Source organism: Diabrotica virgifera, chromosome 4, assembly GCF_917563875.1.
Source record: "Diabrotica virgifera virgifera chromosome 4, PGI_DIABVI_V3a".
NCBI classification, from domain to species: Eukaryota; Metazoa; Arthropoda; class Insecta; order Coleoptera; family Chrysomelidae; genus Diabrotica; species Diabrotica virgifera.
The window spans coordinates 75,757,415-75,780,081 of NC_065446.1; the positions used below are offsets into that span (position 1 = coordinate 75,757,415).

The window sequence follows — 22,667 nt, forward strand, 5'->3', positions numbered from 1 at the left end:
TTATATATTTTAAATCATGATTTGGGAGTGCTTCTCGTAACATTCAACGTATCTTGGTTTGTTTATTTCTAGTGCATCTCTACTGTGATTTTAGTGTATTTAGTTACTTGTATATTATAAGGGTACTATAATTTCTTAGGTGTCCATTAAGAAACGCTTCTACTTAATAATATTATGGTCTTTCAGATAGATAGACTTTAGTCATTTTATAGAACGTGGGGAAAGATGTTGCAGATTTAAGTTGTAGAGGGAGATAGTTGTATAGTTTTTTTTGCAGAATACGGACATTTTTACTAACTCGGCGGACGCGATCGGTAAATAGACATCATAAATGTTGAATAGTAGTGATGTATCGAATGTCATTTTTTTAACATTCGCGAATACGAATGCGAATGCGAATATCTGCTACTGACATTCGCGAATGCGGATGCGAATGCGAATGTCCAGTTTTTTTTAATTTGTTTCTATTTTTGTAATGTTTCCTAAATTTTTAAAGAAAAGTTAATTGATATTTGGTGTAAATCAATCTGAAGCTTAAGCTTTATTACATAATACCAAATAATAAAAAAAAGTGAAGGCTGATAATGTGATTATACAAGTTTAAGTTCTATCTATCTATTGCCCTTCATTTGTCCAAAGTTGAACGTAGGCCTCCCCCTTACTTTTCCACTCTTCTCGGTTCAGTGCTAATGCTGTCGATCTGGTCGCTGCGTATCTATTTAGGTCATTCGACCGTCTCGTCTGTGGTCTGCCCCTTTGTACAAGAATTCATCTGTACTCAGTAGATATATCTTAAAAACACCCTGTAATTATCTACGATAATTACTTTCAGTTATTTATGTCATCATAACAATATTACAACCTTCATTCGATTATACAAATATTGTTATCCTAGATCACGATTCACTAATAATTGCAGAGTCAATTATAAACACTTTTCATGGTCGATGCTGAATAGGCATTTCTAAATATATAAACAGCAAAACTATAACAAGGGAATTCTTATTATTATATTAGACATTCGTCATTCTATTTTGTGATCAGACGTAATGTTTCCACATTAAAGATAGTGTCTCTTTCTACACGAGACGTTCTTTGGGTGCGGTGCTACCAGCTTATGCTCATGCGAGTGTAAATAAAACAACTCAACAAGTAAAAGCGTATCAATTATTCCACCCCTCGGATAAGGGATAACCACCCTCACCGGGAGAAGATAGCCTTAATACCAGGGCTGTCATATGGCGATCCAAGACCAGGCGAGAACTCAGAACTAGCAGTCTAGAACGAGAAATGAGAAAACACGTCAATGTTCAGGCACCTAGACCACCTTAGACAACAGTGTGGTATGTAAAATGGATGGAGACATCAGGCCGACGCGGAGCTGAAAAGGGAATAGTATGGAGATGGAACATCGTGGGACAATGGAAAATGGACAATGCTATGGAACGTGCAGCGAGGACTTGTGATACGAACAAAGACGTGTAAAAGTGGTAAGTCCATATTAGCTATTTTTATGGTATTTCCTGATTAATATAAAGTATAAAGTATAAACATTATGTGCTACCTTAATTACATTAATATATGTTTCAAGTTTACCTATTTTTACTTAATTATTCTATTCTATTACCAATATTTATCAATATACAAAGATTTTTTTTATACCCTCATATTAAGTTATTATAGGACGCAATGATACAATTTTATATGATTTTTTTTACATATTTATCAACGTATACTTTATCCTTGCTGACTTTTATTCATTTATTATTTGACTACTGATTTTTAGTACATTTTTGCAATTTTTTATGATTTTAATATTTGCTATCGTAAATATACCTATCAAAATAAATATACGATATACAGGGTGTCCCGAAAAGAATGGTCATAAATTATACCACAGATTCTGGGGTCAAAAATATGTTGATTCAACCTCACTTACCTATATACAATAGTGCACACAAAAAAAGTTACAGCCCTTTGAAGTTACAAAATGAAAATCGATTTTTTTTCATATATCGAAAACCCTTCGAGATTTTTCATTGAAAATGGACATGTGGCATTAATATGGCAGCAATATCTTAAAAAAAAATTAAAGTGAAATTTGTGCACCCCATAAAAATTTTAAGGGGGTTTTGTTCCTTTAAACCCCCCCAAACTTTTGTGTACGTTCCAATTAAATTAATATTGAGACACCATTAGTTAAACAAAATGTTTTTAAAACTTTTTTGCCTCTTAGTACTTTTTTGATAAGTCAGTGTTTATCGACCTATTTTGAATATTTGTCGAATCCACCACATATTTGTATATGGTTAAATACGATTATAGAGACCTGTTAATAATCTGAAAATGTATTTATAATTTACATTTTTAGGTATATTTTGAAAAAGAAGCCATATCTCGATAAAAGGTGATTTCTCAAAAAAAGACTAAGAGTCAAAAAAGTTTTAAAAACACTGTGTTTAACTAATGGTACCACAATAATAGTGTAATTGGAACGTACACAAACATTAGGGGGGTTTAAAGGAACAAAACCCCCATAAAATTTTTATGTAAATATATTAAAAAAGAAGCCGCATCTCGATAAAAACTGGCTTATTGAAAAAATACTAAGAGTCAAAAAAGTTTTAAAAACGTTGTGTTTAACTAATGATACCACAATAATGAATTAATTGGAACGTATACAAAAGTATGGGGGGTTTAAGGGAACAAAACCCCCATAAAATTTTTATGGGGTGGACAAACTTCACTATAAATTTGTTTTAAGATGTTACTGCCATAAGAATGATACATGTCAATTTTCAATAAAAAATCTCTAATAGTTTTCGATATATTGAAAAAAATCGATTTTCATTTTGTAACTTCAAAGGGCTGTAACTTTTTTTATGAGCACATTTGTACTAAGGTAAGTTAGGTTCAATCGAACTATTTTTGACCGCAGAATGTGTGGTATAATTTATGACCAATCTTTTCGGGACACCCTGTATAACAAATATACGCTATATGCATAATACATTTAAATTATTATTCTAACTACTTATTTACAAGGGTTAATATAACGTTATTTATTTTTGAATTTTTTATTACCACTGCAATTTTTACATATTTTTACCATATATTGACGTATTATTTTTTCCCCACATATTTTTAACTATATATCTATATACTACATATCTATATACACCGTAAGACTATCGAATTTATATTTTCGCTAAGAAGTGCAGAAGCTGGAAAAAAGAAAAAAAATTATGTATAAATGAGTAGCAACAAAGTTACTTGGGAAGATTTTGTCAAAATAGTTGAGGAAATTGCACAAGAAATAGACAGGCAAAGCAGAAGAGTCTTAAAGAAAAAAGTTCCGAAATCTAAGGACATAAAGGAAGAAGTGACGACACAGCTAATTAAAGCTTATAACAAGTTCACGCAATTGACTAGGAAAAACTGGGAAGCACTTTCGGACAAACAAAGGGAATCGTGCAACAAATATTTTGGAAAAATCAGAGACAAAGTTATACGATCATTTCAAGCAGTAAATGTGAGAACAGTGGTTCCAAGTTCAATACATCAACCAATCGACAAGGAAGTTGAAGAGGAACAAAGCGATGAGGAAATAGAAGAAGGAAAAAGCGACGAGGAAGGAGAAGAAGAAATAATTAACGACGGAATAAAAGAGGAAAAAGGTGACATAAAACAAGATATAACAATATTAAACATGGCTTTGACAATCAATGAATTTTTGAATATCGCAAGCAAGATATTGCCCAACGAGTTCGATGGAAGCGCAGGGAAATTACAACCATTTTTAAACGCATTAGAACTACTTGGAAAATTGGCAGAAGGTCATGAAGACACAGCTGTAAAGCTAATAAAAACGCGACTCACCAATAAGGCTAGGAACCCAATAACCACAGAAGATACGATTCCACGGATAGCTGAAGCACTAAAGAAAGAATTAAAAGGTGATAATCCGAAGAATTTAATAGCCAAATTAGCCAAAAAAAGGCAAGGGCATAGAGATGCAGCAGTGTACGCATCTGAAGTGGAAGAGTTAGCAGAACAATTAAAAATAGCATACATAGCGGAAGGAATGCCACTTGACTTAGCAAAGAAATATACGACGGAAGCAGTAGTAACAACAATGAAACGAAACGCTAATGCAGAGAAAGCTAAGCTAATACTGGAAGCAGGTAACTTTACATCACCGCAGGAAGTAGTATCTAAATTTTTGTCGATCGATACGACTGAAGAAAATGCACAAGGAAGAGTCTTAAATTATAGGACAAACTACGAGAATAGGAGAGGACAGCAGCAATACAGAAGAGGATACCATAACAAATATGACAGAGGAAGAAGAAATAACTTCGGACAACGGAACGAAGGAGAAGCAACGGACAATCAACGAAATTATTCGAACAGAGGATACAGACAATTTAACAATCAAACATACAGAGGAAACCAGAGAGGCGGACGTAACAGGAACGTAAGGTTACTAGAAATAGAGGACAGTCAAGAAGAGCAAGAAAACCAGCAGTTGGGGTTTTGAATGAACAAGAAGTTGGAAGCACACAGGCAGAAATAAAATATAACATTTACAACTTCGACCTAAACCTAACGAACTTTGTACGAATGAAAACAGGAATTCTTGAAAACACAAGCACTTTTATCATAGACACAGGAGCTGACATTTCAATACTAAAATGTTCACAAGATTTTATGAAGGAACAGGTGAAACCAAACACAAAGGCGAAAATAAAAGGAGTCACTAAAGGAGAGTTGCAAACAATGGGAGAAGTTGAGACAACACTCGAAGTAAAAGGAACTCGATTCGAACACATCTTTCAATTGGTAGAACCTAACTTTCCAATTCCAACAGACGGAATCATTGGGAGAGACTTTATTTCTAACTTTCAATGTATACTAGATTACGCAAACCTTAAAATGCACATTAAAGAGGACAACGATTGTTACATTAGTACGAAAATTCTGGATAATATAGACAATGACACCATAATAATACCGCCTAGATGTGAAATTTACAGAATCGTAAAAATTTTTCAAACGATAAAAAAAGACAGGATAGTGGAACAGCAAGAAATACAACCAGGAATATTCATAGCAAGAGCAATTATTTCAAGTAATAATCCATACATCAAAATTTTGAACACAACGTACGAAACAGTAAATGTAGACGCAAGCACAATCAGGACGTTGGATATTAAACTATTCAATATATATAGGCTAGTCAACGACAGCAAGGACAGAAAAAAAGAATTACGAGAATCACTGAAATTAGACATACTAGAATACATACGAGACAACTTAGTATCGTTATGCGAGGAATATTCAGACATATTCGCCCTAAGGCATGATATGTTAACCTGTAACAATTTCTACGAACAAAAACTAAGAGTTAAAGACCAAACTCCGGTATATATCAAGAATTATAGGACACCTCATGCGCAAACAGAGGAATTAAATCGACAAGTACAAAACCTAAGAGACCAAGGAATCATAGAACCATCTATATCCGAGTACAACAGCCCAGTAGTACTGGTACCGAAAAAAGCTATAGATGGAGGAAAAGCATGGATATTATGCATAGATTTTAGACAACTGAACAAGAAGATAGTTACAGACAAATTTCCATTACCAAGAATAGATTCGATATTAGATCAACTAGGAAGAGCAAAATGGTTTTCAGTTATAGACTTAATGTCAGGCTTTCACCAGATACCATTAGAAAAATCATCGAGAAAATACACATCGTTCAGCACAGAAAATGGAGCATTTCAATTTACCCGATTACCTTTTGGATTAAATGTAAGCCCAAATAGCTTTTCAAGAATGATGTCAATAGCATTTTCAGGATTAACACCGGACAAAGCATTTCTTTACATGGACGATATCGTAGTAATTGGAATATCCGAAAAACATCACTTAGACAACCTGAAAAAGACATTCGAGACATGTCGAAAATTCAATTTGAAACTTAACCCAGGAAAATGTCAATTCTTTAGAAGGGAAGTAACATATTTAGGACATGATCTTTCTCAAGAGGGAGTATCACCAGACAAAGCGAAGTATGCAGCAATTGAACAATATCCGACACCTAAGACAGCGGAAGAAACAAAGAGATTTGTAGCATTTTGCAACTATTACAGACGTTTTATTAAAAATTTTGCGGAAATATGCAGACCACTCAACAAATTATCGAGGAAAGGAGTAGAATTTTCGTGGACCGAGGAGTGTGAAAAAGCATTCAAAAAGCTTAAAGCATCTCTGACGAAACCACCAATTTTAAAATATCCTGATTTCAACAAACAGTTTATCTTAACAACAGACGCATCCAATGAGAGTTGTTCAGCAATCCTAAGTCAAGATTACAACGGAATTGACCTACCTATAGCATATGCATCAAGAAGTTTTAGTAAAGGAGAATGTAATAAACCTATAATCGTTAAGGAATTACTAGCGATTCATTGGGGAATTAATTATTTTAAATGTTATCTATATGGAGCACCAACATTCAAAGTAAAAACAGACCATAAACCTTTGACACACCTATTTGCAATGAAAGAACCAACCTCAAAACTCACGAGGATCAGATTAGACCTAGAAGAATATGACTTCGAAATAGAGTATATAACAGGGAAAAGTAACTACGCAGACAGCCTTTCAAGAATAACATTGCATCAACTAAAGAACCTATACATAGACAACACCCATATACTAGCTATAACAAGAGCTCAAGCAAAAGAAAAGGAGAAAGAAGCAAGACAAACAAAGGCTGAAAGTGAACTCGCACTACAGCCAGAAGCCACCAAACAGACAGTAAGGAAGGTACTAAATAATTTAGAGGCGCATAGACTACCAATTTTGTCCTTTGGAGCAGAACTAATCTCACCAAGACTGAGCATTAGGGCCAAAAACAAAATAAAATGCAGCAAAAGCATAGCCACAGGATTGAATCGTTTCGATTTAAACCAAGCGTTGGTACAGCTTGATAAGCTGGCGGTAGAGAATGCAGTATGTAAAGTAAAAATATACGTAAATGATATTATTTTTAAAATGTGCACAATTGATGAATTTATTAAAGAAGGAAATAAAAAATTGAAGAATATAGAAATATACATATGTGAAGTACCAGAAACAATAAAAGATGACAAAGAAAAACACAGATTAATAGGAGAATACCATAATCACCCGATGTTCGGAGGACACGTAGGGAATAACAGACTAATTAAGAAGCTAAAGGCAAGATTCCGATGGAAAAATTTGGAAAAAGACGTAAGAAAATACGTAAAACAATGCCACAAATGTCAAATTAACAAACCGAAAAGAACACATGTCGAAGAGTTCGTGATATCGGACACATCTTCCAAACCATGGGACATAGTATACATAGATACAATAGGTCCATTCACGAGAAGTAATGAAGGTAATAAATACTGTATCACAATGTTGTGTGAACTGACAAAATACGCGGTCAGCATACCAGTGTGCAATAAAGAAGCAGAGACAATAGCAAGAGGAATCTTTGATCATTTCATACCAACATACGGACTCATGAAGCAAATAAGAACAGACCAAGGCACAGAGTATAAGAACGAAGTAATGCAGGAATTAACAAAGCTATTAAAAATAGAACACAACTTTTCAACGGCATACCACCCACAGTCCATTGGAAGTTGCGAAAAACTATACAGAACGTTGAAGGAGTACGTAAGAGCATTCATAGACGAAGACAGAGAAAATTGGGATGTGTGTTGCAGAATGTTCACATACTGCTACAATACAACCCCTAACGCGTATCATGGATACACACCGTTCGAACTGTTATATGGCAGGAAGGTTAACCTACCGGAAGACCTTACACATGAGATTCAACCATGTTACAATATAGATGCCTACTACAATGAGTTACGATACAAACTACAAAGCGCACATGAGAGAGCCAGAACCTTCTTATTAAAACACAAAAAAAGCGGCAAGAAAAGAATAAGCTCAAAGCAACACCACAACACTTTAAAATAGGAGACCTAGTCCTTGTAAAAAGGGAAGAGAATGGTAAGTTTGATAGTCTTTATGTAGGTCCTTTCACGATAACAGAAGTAAATAACGTTAATTGTAAAATCAGAATAGAAAACAATAAAATCAAGGAAATACATGAGAATAGATTATATGCTTACAATCCGAAAACACAGTGAGTGACAAGTGTTACGAAACAATGTTGTTAAACGAACATTTTATATTATTTATGTATTTGCGTAGGCTTAGGAAGTTTGTATATAAAATAAATTTTTAGTATTGATTACAACACAGTATGGGTTGGTAGCACGACTTGCAAATTTCCCTCCCCGTAGTCGGAAAATTCCTAAAAAGGGAAGGTGTACAAGAATTCATCTGTACTCAGTAGATATATCTTAAAAACACCCTGTAATTATCTACGATAATTACTTTCAGTTATTTATGTCATCATAACAATATTACAACCTTCATTCGATTATACAAATATTGTTATCCTAGATCACGATTCACTAATAATTGCAGAGTCAATTATAAACACTTTTCATGGTCGATGCTGAATAGGCATTTCTAAATATATAAACAGCAAAACTATAACAAGGGAATTCTTATTATTATATTAGACATTCGTCATTCTATTTTGTGATCAGACGTAATGTTCCACATTAAAGATAGTGTCTCTTTCTACACGAGACGTTCTTTGGGTGCGGTGCTACCAGCTTATGCTCATGCGAGTGTAAATAAAACAACTCAACAAGTAAAAGCGTATCAATTATTCCACCCCTCGGATAAGGGATAACCACCCTCACCGGGAGAAGATAGCCTTAATGCCAGGGCTGTCATACCTTCCTCTTTTGTAGTCCCAAGGTCTCCAGTGAGTTATCGCTTCAATCCATCTTCCGTCTCTTTGTCTGCTGTTGTGTCCTGCATATTTCCATTTGAGAGTAGCTGCATGTTTGAGGTTAAGTTACCTTTTCTTAATAAAAAAAGATGAGAAGTGAATAGATTTTGATTTTATTAACCTAATATTATCTTAAAATTTTCTTAATTTATTTTAAAATCATATTTTTAATATGTTCTATAAATAATTGCATTAATTCTGTATTATTAATTTGTGATAATATATATATTAAATTTATTGGGTGTGTTATATTTTTACAACTGTATAATTTACTTATAAACATATTTATATTTATTTGTATTAGAGGGCAATTTAAAATCATATGTTCAGCATCACCTAATTCTCCACATTGACAATGATTATAATTTATTGGCATCTTAACACAGAGTACTGTATTGGTTTTTTTATTCGCTAAATATTATGTCGTGCAAAAAGAGCAGGGTTTAGTATGTTGGTAGGATTGGTTGGTAGTATCAGGGTAATGTGAGCTGGGGAGAAAAAGGTGGGGTTCTTCTGGGAGCATTAGATCGATCAGAGAAGCTCAAGAAAAAGCACTATATATAGATCAGACGACCAAGTGAATAGGTCGATTCTTAGTTAACTGTGCAGTGTCTGGTGTGATGTCATCCTTTTCACCATGCATAATATGTTGCATTTAGGTGCAATAGCTTATCATCGGGTCTATTTTCGATGGTCGATAGTCACCATGGCAATATCTTGTTTTTCGGTGTGGAAAACACCTCCAGTTCCTTTGGCAAGCAGTTCAGAGTTAACCAAATATCTCAAGCAGTTCTTATTAATAATCGTAGTGAAATGAAGTAGTTTTTTTTACGTTACTACAAGTTAAGTTACTAAAACAATAATAATTAAAAGTTACATTGCTGAACTTTTCAAACTACATACTATCATCAGTATTTTATTTTTGTGGTACCTACCAGTGAAGTGAAAAGTGCTACGACCGTAATATCTGGACTTAGCGTTGGAAGCTGCAGGACATTTGCAGAGACACAAAGGTACCTACTTAATATTGTAAATTTATTTGTATTTGTGGATAATACATCTTACAAAAAATGTAAAACTAGAAAGAGGTCCACATTAATTTCTTTTTTAAATATTTTTTTTTGTTTAATACTATCATCGGAACTATCGGATCATGAAGCAGTATATACGAAATTTAACATCTTCAGCAAACCCTCCTCGAAAACCCGACGTTTAGGTAGGATTTTTTCCGCTCGGAATTTTCATAAATTTCAAAATTTTTGTTTAACTTCTGACTGGCATTCTCCTTCTACGGACGTGGACTATAATTTCAGTGATTTTTTGGAGAAGCTTGTCTGTATTTTCAATAAGGCATTTCCTTTAATTAAGATTAAGCCAAAACGTCGCAAACCCTGGACTACCAAAGGTATCCGCATATCAGCAAAAAATATGCGTTCACTACTTTTTATTAAGAAATTTACTACCAACGTCGATGTCACTCAATATATCACCAATTACAGAGTCACATACCTAAAACTCATCAAATCAGCTAAAAAAGCCTACTATCAAAATCGTCTGGGAAGCTCCAAAAGTGTTGCAAAAGAAACTTGGTCCATAATAAACGATCTTCGAAATAAAACCCACGCAGCTCAAACATTTGCTCTTCCAAACCCTGAAAATCTATACGAATACTTCATTAACGTGAGTAAAAATATAACATCAACTATTCAGTCTCAGCAAGATCCCATTTCCTATCTCCCTAATTCAGAAATTGTCTCGAATTCATTTTTTATAAGACCAATCTATAAATCTGAATTGATCCAAACGATCAATAGTATCAAAAGCAAATCATCTTGTAGTACTGATGGACTATCCATAAAAATCTTCTCAAATCTCACAGATAATGTGTTAGAACTCCTCGTGTCACTAATTAATGATTCCTTTGAAAATGGTAAATTTCCCAGAGTGCCTAAAGACAGCCATTATTATTCCTCTTCATAAAGGTGGCGAAAAATCTAATGCCTGCAACTATAGACCTATTGCCCTACTACTGGTACTCTCCAAAATTATTGAGAGGCTCATAAAAACCCGACTTATGTCCTTTCTCTTTGATAACAATATTTTATCACAAAATCAGTTCGGCTTCATAACTAATAAATGTACAACTGATGCCATGTTTTCTGTACTTCACGAGGTTTACCAAGCACTAAACAATAATCTTTATACTACCACTGTTTTCTGTGACTATTCCAAAGCTTTTGATTGTGTAGATCACAACATTTTGATTAAAAAACTTAATTACTACGGAATTCGAGGTATTTCTTTGAATTGGTTCAAATCTTACTTAGATAATGGGAAACATTTGGTTAGAGCAAATGATACTGACTCTAGTCTCAAAAACATTATATGTGGAGTACCACAAGGTTCAGTATTGGGTCCTCTACTTTTCCTGATCTTTATAAATGACATCACTAATTTAAAAATCGATGGAAAAATTTTTCTTTTTGCTGATGATACCAGTATCACTTGGAGCAACTCAACTATTGCAACTCTTCATGCAACTATAACTTCTGATCTTCTTACGATAAAAACCTGATCTGACTCTAATTTACTCTCCTGTAACGTGGATAAAACGGTAGCATCATCATATAAAGGTGCTCTTCAACCCCTGCTTGTGAATAGCAGCCAGATCTCTACCGTTGATTCTGTAAAATTCCTTGGTATTCTTTTAGACAGCAACCTCAAATGGTCCCTTCATATCGATTTGTTAAGTAAGAAACTCGCCTCGGCCTGCTATGCCATAAGATCTGTTTCGAAGGAACTCAATTTAGCATCTTCTAAAATAACATATTTTTCTTTATTCGAGTCTCATCTTCGATATAGTCTTCCTTTTTGGGGGTCTAGTACAGCTGCCCAATTTGATGTTATTTTCAAATTACAAAAAAGAGCAATAAGATATCTGTTTGGCCTCAGAAGAACAACCCATTGCAGAAGTTACTTTATAAAGATCACGAAATTTTAACTCTTCCATCTTTGTATATTTTAGAAACTGTTTGCTTAATTCGTAAACACATGCATGTCTTTCCAGCAAGGTCTCATCATGACTACTCCACCAGAAATTCAACTTTTGATGTCTATTTACCGATCCCGTCTTCTGAGTTAGTAAAGAAATCTATACTATATTCCGCAAAAAAACTATACAACCATCTCCCTTTACAACTCAAATCTGCAACATCCTTTCTCAAGTTCCGTAAAATGACAAAAGCTCATTTATCTAAAAGACCATATTATTCAGTAGAAGAGTTTCTTAATGACCAACTAAGAAATCACAGTAATGTACAAGTAACTAAAGTGTATTTATATATATTTGGGTGTCACATACAGCAGCTTAAACTTATTAGTTCCTTTGTTTGTGTTTTATTATATTATATTGTATGTTCAATTTTGCAATTTATAGTAATTTTGCAATATATTGGTTTTTGTTTTTTACCTCACTTCACTTTTTTAACTTGTTTATATTTTTTTTTATTGACGATTTATCTAATTTTATAAACTTGTATTTGTTATTGTTATGTATATCTTTTTCGTGACTCTATGTTAAGCTTTGTCCATAAAATTGTATAATTTTCAGTGACAATAAAGCATATTTCTATTCTATTCTTAATACCAATAAATAGTATTCATTTGTAATAATGTTTGCTTGTTATTAATTATCCACCTCCCTTCTCTCTGGTCAACTGAGTAAGAAATGATAAGGTAGGTTTTATTTATCTTTATTATCTTTATTATATCATTATATAAATTTATATTTATCTTGAGATAATTATTTATGTTTAATTAATTTTTATTTTATTTGTTCTTCTAAAGAGTTTTTCTTTGTGTTCCCTTTCAAATCTAAAAACAAAGTGGCGCCTTTTCGGCATTATATTGATTCATTATTTATTTTTTTTTCCATTATGTCCTAGTTTAGCTCTAGTGGCTATATTTGCTATTTTTTATTTTTGTCTATTATTTATCATCTATTTCCCAGCTAATAAGAAAATGTAAAGAACCACACCCACATCTCTAACCGATTCTGAGCAACGGAGCCTTCGTTAATCCCATATGTGTTGACAACTTCTTTTTTCCTTTTTATTGCCACAACATGAGACTCAATTAAGAAAGACATGTTATTTTGGAAGATGCTAAATTGATTTCTTTCGAAAAAGATTTTATTCGGTTAACAACAGGTCAAGGGGCCTAATATAAGAAGAAGAAGGAGAAGAAGGAGTTATTTTCGTCTTTATTCTCTTCAGCACTTCGTTGTTGGTCACGTTCTTTGTCCAAGAGATCCTCAACATCCTTCGAAAAACCCATATCTTTTAAAGGCTCGTATACGCCTCATACTTGTAATTCCGAGATTCCGTAGATCTCCTTGTAATACCGAGATGTTTCCATTCCGTATAGCAATATGGAATAAATGGATGTTTTTACAAACTGGTATCGGATATCCAACGATAAGGTAGAATCTATTAGCATTTTTTTCATTCTTTGAACAAGCGGACCTCTACGGGTAATATGACCCGTATGCGCGCCAATAAAGAATATAAAATTCTTAATTGCGTGTCAAAAAATGTGTAATGATTACCTCTTAAAACCTACCAAATTTCATTTTCATATCTCAACCAGTTTTAGAGCGATAAAAAATCGTCAGTTTGTAAGAAAAATTTCTACATCCCGTATCTCGGCAACGAAGCATTTGCGGATATTACGTTTGTAAAGCAGACTGCCATTATATTTTTAATCAGAATTACCCCTTAAAGTTTGTGGCACTTATTTAAAAACACCCTGTATTGACGAAGACCAGGGCTAGTTGTTAACGTACCTAACATTTTTATTATCCAATATGAGCGAATGATTCAAAAAACAAAACGTTAAGAAAACCTGAGGCTATAGTTAGGTTTTAATTTTAGTATGATAGTTTAAAAAAACACAGTTTGATTGGTACACCCGGTATACAATGACAATTTACCTGTTTGACAACAATATTATTACAGCGATATTGTTAAAGAATAAGGATATTATGACCTATTAAGATAATCACTTAAATCGGACAACAGGTTTAGCAAATTCGAGACATCAAAAATTACCCATTTTTAAGGTGGTGTGTTAATTTCTTGGAGTAGTGTATTTATATAGTTTCTAAGGTTTTATTTTTATTATGCAATTGATTTAAATTTTGCAATTAATTTTTTTGTTTTATTTCATTATCTTTTATTTTGTAGTATTGAAAATTTATGATATTTCAGTAAATTGTAATTTTTATCGTCATTTTCTTTACTCTTTGTAAGCTTTGTCCATAAAATTGTACAATTTTCATTGACAAACATGACAGTACCTAAATCATAATATGCTTTATTATTTCTATTCTACTATTATAATATTATTTCTATTCTAAAACTTGGTCATTTTGGACACTTAATTGTAATTATTAATTTAAAAACCAACATTCTGACGTATATTCCGTCTTCAGGCTATTTTTAGATAGGACAAGGAATTTGGCAGTCCATAATTATACGAATTTATGAAACTTCGTAGTCTTGACCTAATACCGTGAGGCGATCTATTTTAAGAAGCAATATTGGTGTTGAGCGCGCATCTGATATAGAATAAACAAGTTTGGTATTTCTTGACATTGAAATTCTGAAAATTTAATTGTTAGGCCAGCCACAGGCGCCCATATAAAAACTTTCTTCAGGAGGGGGGGGGCAGACGTGAAGATGTTGCACATTATATTTTGTATACTTTGGATATCCATATATAGTTTACAGCACCCGAAAAGCTAGGGGGGCCACGGCCCCCCTGCCCATGGGTATGGGCGCCCATAGGCTAGTCCCAAATGTTTTTTCTTTGGGCAGCGTTTAGACACCACGATAAATCCGAGCAATTTATCGATGTAAATCGAATTGCTTCAATTTATCGTTGTGTGTAAACGGTACATCGCAGCTATTTATCGGAATCGGAGTTGGATTGGAGTTGTTATCGGATTGCATCAATTTATTGTAACGATCGAGTTGTTTCAGTTTATAATCAATCGCAACAATATATCGTAGTGACTAAACAGCTTTAAATAAATCAATAAATCGTAGCAATTTATCGTCACAAAAAATTCCTCGCATTTATCGCGGCGTCTAAACGCCACTTTAGATAAAAAAAAATCCAAAGAAAATGCGTGATGTTGACGCTGCTTTAGTGAAATACAATCTGGTTCCTGGTTGATCATCTTATCATCAATTTATTTGAATTTATATTGACGTTTATTATTTTTTCGTGTTTTTAACTCACTGTTTTTTACATTGTTTTCAGTTTAAATTTAGACCTGGATCCCGCGTACCAAGAAAAAGTTAATCAATAGCAAGCTGAAAATTTGTTAATACAGATGAACAGAAAATTTGATGAACAGGGGAAGTTTTAATTGTCGAACAGTTTGAACAGTTTATATGTAAAAAAAATTAGCTAACTTCTAAATGGTCTACTTTTTGTTCAGAAAGATTTTAAAAAATTTGAACTTTTTTAAAAACATTTAGATTGCAAATTTATTATGCAAAATTTATTAGGTCGATTTTAATGAAATTTGGTACACGATTTAAGTATATTACAAAGAATTTTCTAAGCGAATTACTAAGGTTATAAGTGCCACCAAAGTGGTTAAAAAATATTGAATATCAGCAGACTTATTTTGTCCACTTATTTTGTATTTATTGCTATATTGCAGAAAAGGTAATACCTTACCAGTCGTGTATCATACAAAATTCAATTATCTTTATTTTATTTCTGTACGACTTTGTTCCAAAACGAATCGTTTTAAAGTTATAAGCAAAGAAAGCTGAAAAAAATCGATGTTTTTCGAAATTTTTAAATATTTTAATTTTTTTATTAATGTTCCGGGCATATTTGAGAAGGAGCATAAGTCAACTATTATTACTGAAGGTGTCACCTAACTTTATCTGCAAAAATCCGAATGCCACTTCTCACATCCAAAAATAGACGTTTTTTCGCAGATGTTTACTGGTCTATTAGTCTTTTTTTGTCTTTCAGAAACATGCATTTATAACCCATAATACTTATATAAGATATAGTATTACCCTAAAATATCCAACTATAAATGGAAGGATATTTACGTTTCCTGAAAAATTTACATATTGTGACATGTGTTGTTTTCGAAATGACCGATTCAATTATTACTATTTAAATATTATACTACTATACAGTGAGGACGTTTGAGTTGAAATAAATTTATTTTCTCGAAAATGGGCGACTCTGGAGATAAATCCCAAAACAGGTCGATTTTTATTATTAAACTATAATTGTTTGGCAAAATATATCACAATAATGATGTCATCCAACTGGGCGTGATGACGTAATCGATGATTTTTTTAAAGGAAAATAGGAATCGTGTGATAGCTCATTCGAAAGGTTATTCAATGCTCCATTCAAACATCAAAATTATTTATACGGGTTGCCCAAATTTTTTTTTAATTAGGTAAATTAATTGAGACAAAAAGAAGAATGTATAGGTATAATTTATTTAATTCGAAATACATTTAACTGTTGTCCGATAAAGGAAAAATGTTTATTTGATAAATATATATTGTTTGTCGCTTAAACTAAATATTAAAGCTGCCATCTACCTGACTATTAGTAGTTTGACTATTTAATTTAAGCGAAAAGCAATGTTTATTTTTCAAATTAACATTTATTTATGTTTCTGACAGCAGTAAAATGTATTTTGCATTAAATAAATTACAAACATTCTTCTTTTTTACGGTTTTTCAGTTTTTCTAACGCATTAGTAATTTCCTCCGTTGTGACGATTACATTTTCGGTTGTTATTTCTTGAGTTTCTGGTAAGGTCTAGTCTTCGCCTGTTCTATAAAATTGAGTAAGATAAGCGGTCCAGGTATCGATATCTATTTTGTTGGTTTCTGTTAATTCACTTATTTCTTTTCTCTGCGTTCTAATAAATCTTCATATTTACCTTTGCAGTCCGTAGTAGTTGGCTTCCATTCTTGATAAGAAACCTCGCCAGTATTCGTTTTTGTTCTTCTTTACTAATGTTTTAGTCTCATTTCTTATTCTTTTGTAGTCATTGTAAGCTTCTAGTGTTTGTTGTGATCTGTACTTTAAGTGGGCTTCTCGTTTTTATTTACACTTTGTTTTAATTTTTTGTCAGAATCAAAGCGTTTTGTTAGGTTTCTTGAGGTTTATGTTTACTGTTCTGGTTCCCAACGCTTCACATGCTGCCGAATTCAGAATATCTTCTAGTTTTTTCCATGCTGTTTCTATGTTATCTTCCTCCAAAATTTTATTTGCTTCTATTTTGGAAGTTAGTCTTTTCTGATATAGATATCTGATTGATGATTGCCACATGCTTTCGATGTTTATTCTTTGTGTTTTCTCAGCTGTTTGCGATCTTCTTGTTTTTTTTTTATCGGACTTCCATTCGTATTTTGCAGATTAGCAGACTATGGTCACTTTCCACATTCGCTGAGTTCGAGGTTACCACATCTAATAATTGGGAAGGATGTATTTTTAAATTATAATTTAAAAATAAAAATTGACCTCTTTCGGGATTTATCTTCAGAGTCGCCCATTCTCGAGAAAATGAATTTGCCTTAAATAAAGCAAAATCCAACATTCTTACTAAATATAAAATAAGTATAGGAAAGTAAATAATTCAGTTTCAAGTAATTGGAATTAATTTTTAAAGCAACTTTTTGGGGCCCACTGCTCATCGCTTGATTACATATCGGTGTTGCAATATGGTTGTTGTGAAAACAATATTTAAGTTAGATTAGAAGTTGGAAAAACTTCCCCAATGGTTTTGACTATACAGAGTGGGCCAAATAAAAGTGTTCACCTCAATATTTAGCACTATTTATTAGATTTTAAGAAAATGACGAAACAGGTCGATTTTTGATCAAAGGGGGACATATTTTTACGGTACATACATCTGTCATTTGTCAATTCCACATCCTGCTTTCCACATCCCCCACCCCTTATTTTTAAATAGGGAATAGGGGTCGTGTGCTAGCTCATTTGAAAGGTTATTCAATTCTCTATTAAGTAATATTAACATTGGCATATTTATTTGTGCAGGGTGTCCAAGAAAAGTTATTTTAAGTGAAATTAATTGACACAAAAAAAAGAATATATGTAATTTATTTAACTCAAAATACATTCTACTGCGGACAAAAAATGAAAAAACAAATGTTTATTTGATAAATAAACATTGCTTGTTGCTTAAATTCAATATTCAACCAACCAAGAGGCAGATGGTTGGCAGCTTGAACATTGAAATTAAGCAAAAAGCAATTTTTATTTATCAAAAAACATTTTTTTCTGTTTTGTGACAGCAGTAGAATCTGCCTTGAAATTACATACATTCTTCTTTTTAATTCAATTAATTTAATTTAAAAATTTTTTCTTGGACACCCTGTATAAACAATTATGTTAATGTTTTTATTAGTGAATAGAGAATTGAATAACCTTTCAAATGAGCTAACACACAACCCCTATTCCCTATTTAAAAATAAGGGGTGGGGGATGTGGAAGGGAAGGGGTTGACAAATGACAGATGTATGTACCGTAAAAATTTGTCCCCCTTAGATCAAAAATCGACCTGTTTCGTCGTTTTCTTAAAATCTAATAAATACTGTTGTAGTAAAGAAAAGAGAGACGTTCTCACAAACAATTTATTTTACAACTGACGACCGGTTTCGCTGTCTACAATATTCACAGCATCTTCAGGTCACGGTAAAAGTAAAATTAAATGCTACAAATAACAAAAAACCAGAGTTAGTTAAGTGGTCTGGTTGAAATCAAAGGGTAACGATCAAGCCAATATTAAAGTATATATATTTATGCATACATATAAATACTAAAATGTACGTAAATATGGTTTAACAATCCTCACACTCACATACATGCAAGCATTCAAATGTAGTGGCAACTAAAGTATGTCAAGTATAAGTATAAAATGTACACTTACTTTCCGGTATAAGGGAAGAATATAGTAGTATTCAAAATCATACTTTTTCTCCAAATTATGCTAAAGGGAGAGATGGTAGAGGGACAGATTTGATTGTAATGCACAAACAAAGCAAAATAATTGGCAGGATCTTGAGAGGATTAGTAAGGGAACACGACATTAAACCGTGAAACCAAAATTGTTAGTTATATATAAAGTGATGTTATTTTTAAATTTTTTTAATTAATAGTGTATATTTTTAATTTGATTGGGATTATTAGATGTTGTTCTGGATGTTCAAGGACTGATAGATGTAAGATTGGTTGTGCAATTTTCTTAAACCAGAATTGGTCAGTTGTGTATTAGTTGTGGTGTGATTGTGAAAATGTTTTAATTTTGATTTGTTGGAGACATTGAAATTAAACTGAACAATAGTAAATAGGTAAAATTTGCTAAAATTTAAAAAAAAAATTAAAAAAAAAAATTTAGTAAATTTTAGTAAATTTTATAAAAGTTAAATTAAATTTTATAAAAATTTTGAAAAAATTTTAGTAAATTAAAAAAAAAATTTAGCAAATTTTACCTATTTACTATTGTTCAGTTTAATTTCAATGTCTCCAACAAATCAAAATTAAAACATTTTCACAATCACACCACAACTAATACACAACTGACCAATTCTGGTTTAAGAAAATTGCACAACCAATCTTATATCTATCAGTTCTTGAACATCCAGAACAACATCTAATAATCCCAATTAAATTAAAAATATACACTATTAATTAAAAAAATTTAAAAATAACATCACTTTATATATAACTAACAATTTTGGTTTCACGGTTTAATGTCGTGTTCCCTTACTAATCCCCTCAAGATCCTGCCAATTATTTTGCTTTGTTTGTGCATTACAATCAAATCTGTCTCTCTACCATCTCTCCCTTTAGCATAATTTGGAGAAAAAGTATGATTTTGAATACTACTATATTCTTCCCTTATACCGGAAAGTAAGTGTACATTTTATACTTATACTTGACATACTTTAGTTGCCACTACATTTGAATGCTTGCATGTATGTGAGTGTGAGGGTTGTTAAACCATATTTACGTACATTTTAGTATTTATATGTATGCATAAATATATATACTTTAATATTGGCTTGATTTTACCCTTTGATTTCAACCAGACCACTTAACTAACTCTGGTTTTTTGTTATTTGTAGCATTTAATTTTACTTTTACCGTGACCTGAAGATGCTGTGAATATTGTAGACAGCGAAACCGGTCGTCAGTTGTAAAATAAATTGTTTGTGAGAACGTCTCTCTTTTCTTTACTACAATAGTATGGACTCACACATGCAACCCATTCATTATTTCTAATAAATACTGTCAAATATCGAGGTGGACACTTTTATTTGGCCCAATACATTGAGACCATGGTATGTTTCTAAACTTACCAGTTTTTTCCGCAATGAAGTTTTTTTTTGATTTTTCAAGATATATCTATTTATTTCTCGAAATTTTCTACATAATTTAAAAATATTTTATAATTTTAGAAAAATGCTTTTGCAATATCGCCGGTTCGGAATAAGAATGACGTAACTGCAAATTTTGGTAATTCCTCTTTATTGCGTAATTAACTTCTAAAATACTGTGTATAGATGATACAAAAGCGACAGAACTGTAATTATGTGCTGATCCACCACAGGGTAATTGCGTCGTTATTGAAATACGCACCATTTTAGACCTTGTTTCAGATGAAGAATGACGCAACTGTAAATAGAGTGGAAAATGGGGGGACTAAATTAAGATAATGAAATTCGGACCAATAGGAATCAACATAAGAGCCATCGCTGTAAGAATAAACGGCATAATAAATATTTATAAATAGTTTTTTTGTACAGAAATTATTTCAGATCAAGAATGACGCAACTGTAGATATGGTTGAAAATGAAGGATTAAATTGAGATAATGAAATTGGAACGAATGGGGATGAAACTAAAAGACATCATTGTAAGAATGATGCTCCAGATGCTTACTGTTTATTTAATCACTATTTTAAATATTTAAAAAAATTTAGGTGAAGAATGACACAACTGCAAAAATGGTTGAAATGGGGGGAATAGATTAAGATAATGAAATTCAAACCATTAAGGATAAAAATAAAAGCAATAATTGTAACAATAAACGCCATACGGATGCTCCTGGCCGATCACTCCTCATTTAATCCCTATTTTTAATTTTTAAAAATCGTTTTTTTGCTCTCCTGAGAAATTTGGCTTTTTGTAGTTACGTCATTCATATTCCGGACCGGCGATATTACAAAATATTTTTTTCGGTAAACAGTGATATACAAAATTATTTATTGCACATTTTTTTTTCAGGTTGTGCTTCCACCCAGAATTTTGGTCAACCACCGGAAGGCTTTGGAAATCAAGGAAGATTCGATTTTGGTAACAATGGAAATAGTCCATTTGGTAGCGGTGGAAACAGTCCATTTGGTAGCGGTGGAAACAGTCCATTTGGTAGCGGTGGAAATAGTCCATTTGGTAACAGTGGAAATAGTCCCTTTGGGGGCAACGCAAATGGACCATTTGGAGATAATCCAGAGCTAAATCAAGTTATGATGCAGGGTAAATCTTTCTTTGATCTGATCCCTCACTTACTTAAGCAGAAATGTGACGAATCTGGACATTCTGACGTACTTCAGTCTATTCAGGTCAGTAAGGCTAGTATGAGAGAGCGCATTTTATTTCTAAACAGTATTAAGAAGAATCACATATACTTTCGGGTTATTAAAAAATGTTTGCAACTTAAAGTCATCACCATCATTTTTCGCTCTACAACCCCTGGTTGGTCTGGGCTTATTCTAGAATCAGCTCCCATTTCTTCCTATTCCTTGTCTTGTGTTTTCAATTCCGTACTCAAAAATTAAATTAGTAGCACAAATATTTTAAATGTGTACCTATTGTGACCCGTGTTGAGCTGGCCCCCCACTTGCAAAAATTAAAAAACAAATAGCGCTGATTTATGAGCTATTTATGAGCTTTCATATTCCGCTCATCAAAAATTTTGAGCTCGTTACACTGAGCAGGAATTTAATATTTTAGTGGGGGGATGGGGCTGACTCAGCCCCCACGTAAAAATAGGGATGTTGAATCGATCTTTGCCGCAGAATTACGAGCTATTTATGAGCTCTTGAGATGATATAGTTTCCATTTTTGAGCTCATCCCCTTCACCCCCAAACAACCCTTTAATTGATTTAACTGAAGAGAAACATGCTGAAAAAATTAAAATATATCGTATCGCGGATATAATTCCTATAGCGTATATATTCTAAGAATAAACTCATAAATCACGCGCATTTCGATTATTGAACTACAACTCCTTCGCAAGAAAAAACCACCCCATCTTCCCGGCTTAAGAAAAAGTTGTACTTAAAATGCATTAAATTAATTATTCGACGACTACATATCATTAGTAATTTATGAGCTCCCAAAATACGTGCATTTAGATCATTAAATTGCAATTCCTTTTGTATAGTGCAGTCACTGAAGGTAAAAATCAACTATTACCTTCAATTTCGGCGAACCTTCATCGATTTTCACGAAAATTGGTGAGCGGTTATAGGATACCTCAAGGAACAAAGGTGACATGATGCTACCTTGCGCCTTACCCTGAGGGTGGATACCGCCCCTTCTCGGGGTTGAAAATTATTTTATTAAAAATAACTCCACAAATCAATAGAAGGACAAATTA

General features: G+C 32.7%; 1 protein-coding gene across 1 annotated transcript in view; it reads left to right on the top strand.

The window, feature by feature from the left end:
- The window catches only part of LOC114332853 (27 kDa glycoprotein), a 136,230-nt gene that overhangs the window by 77,071 nt on the left and 36,492 nt on the right, over nt 1-22,667 (top strand). Inside the window, exon 2 of the mRNA XM_028282632.2 lies at nt 21,292-21,626. Within this exon, the coding sequence (XP_028138433.2) occupies nt 21,292-21,626 (335 nt within the window). The remainder of the gene's footprint in view (nt 1-21,291; nt 21,627-22,667) is intronic.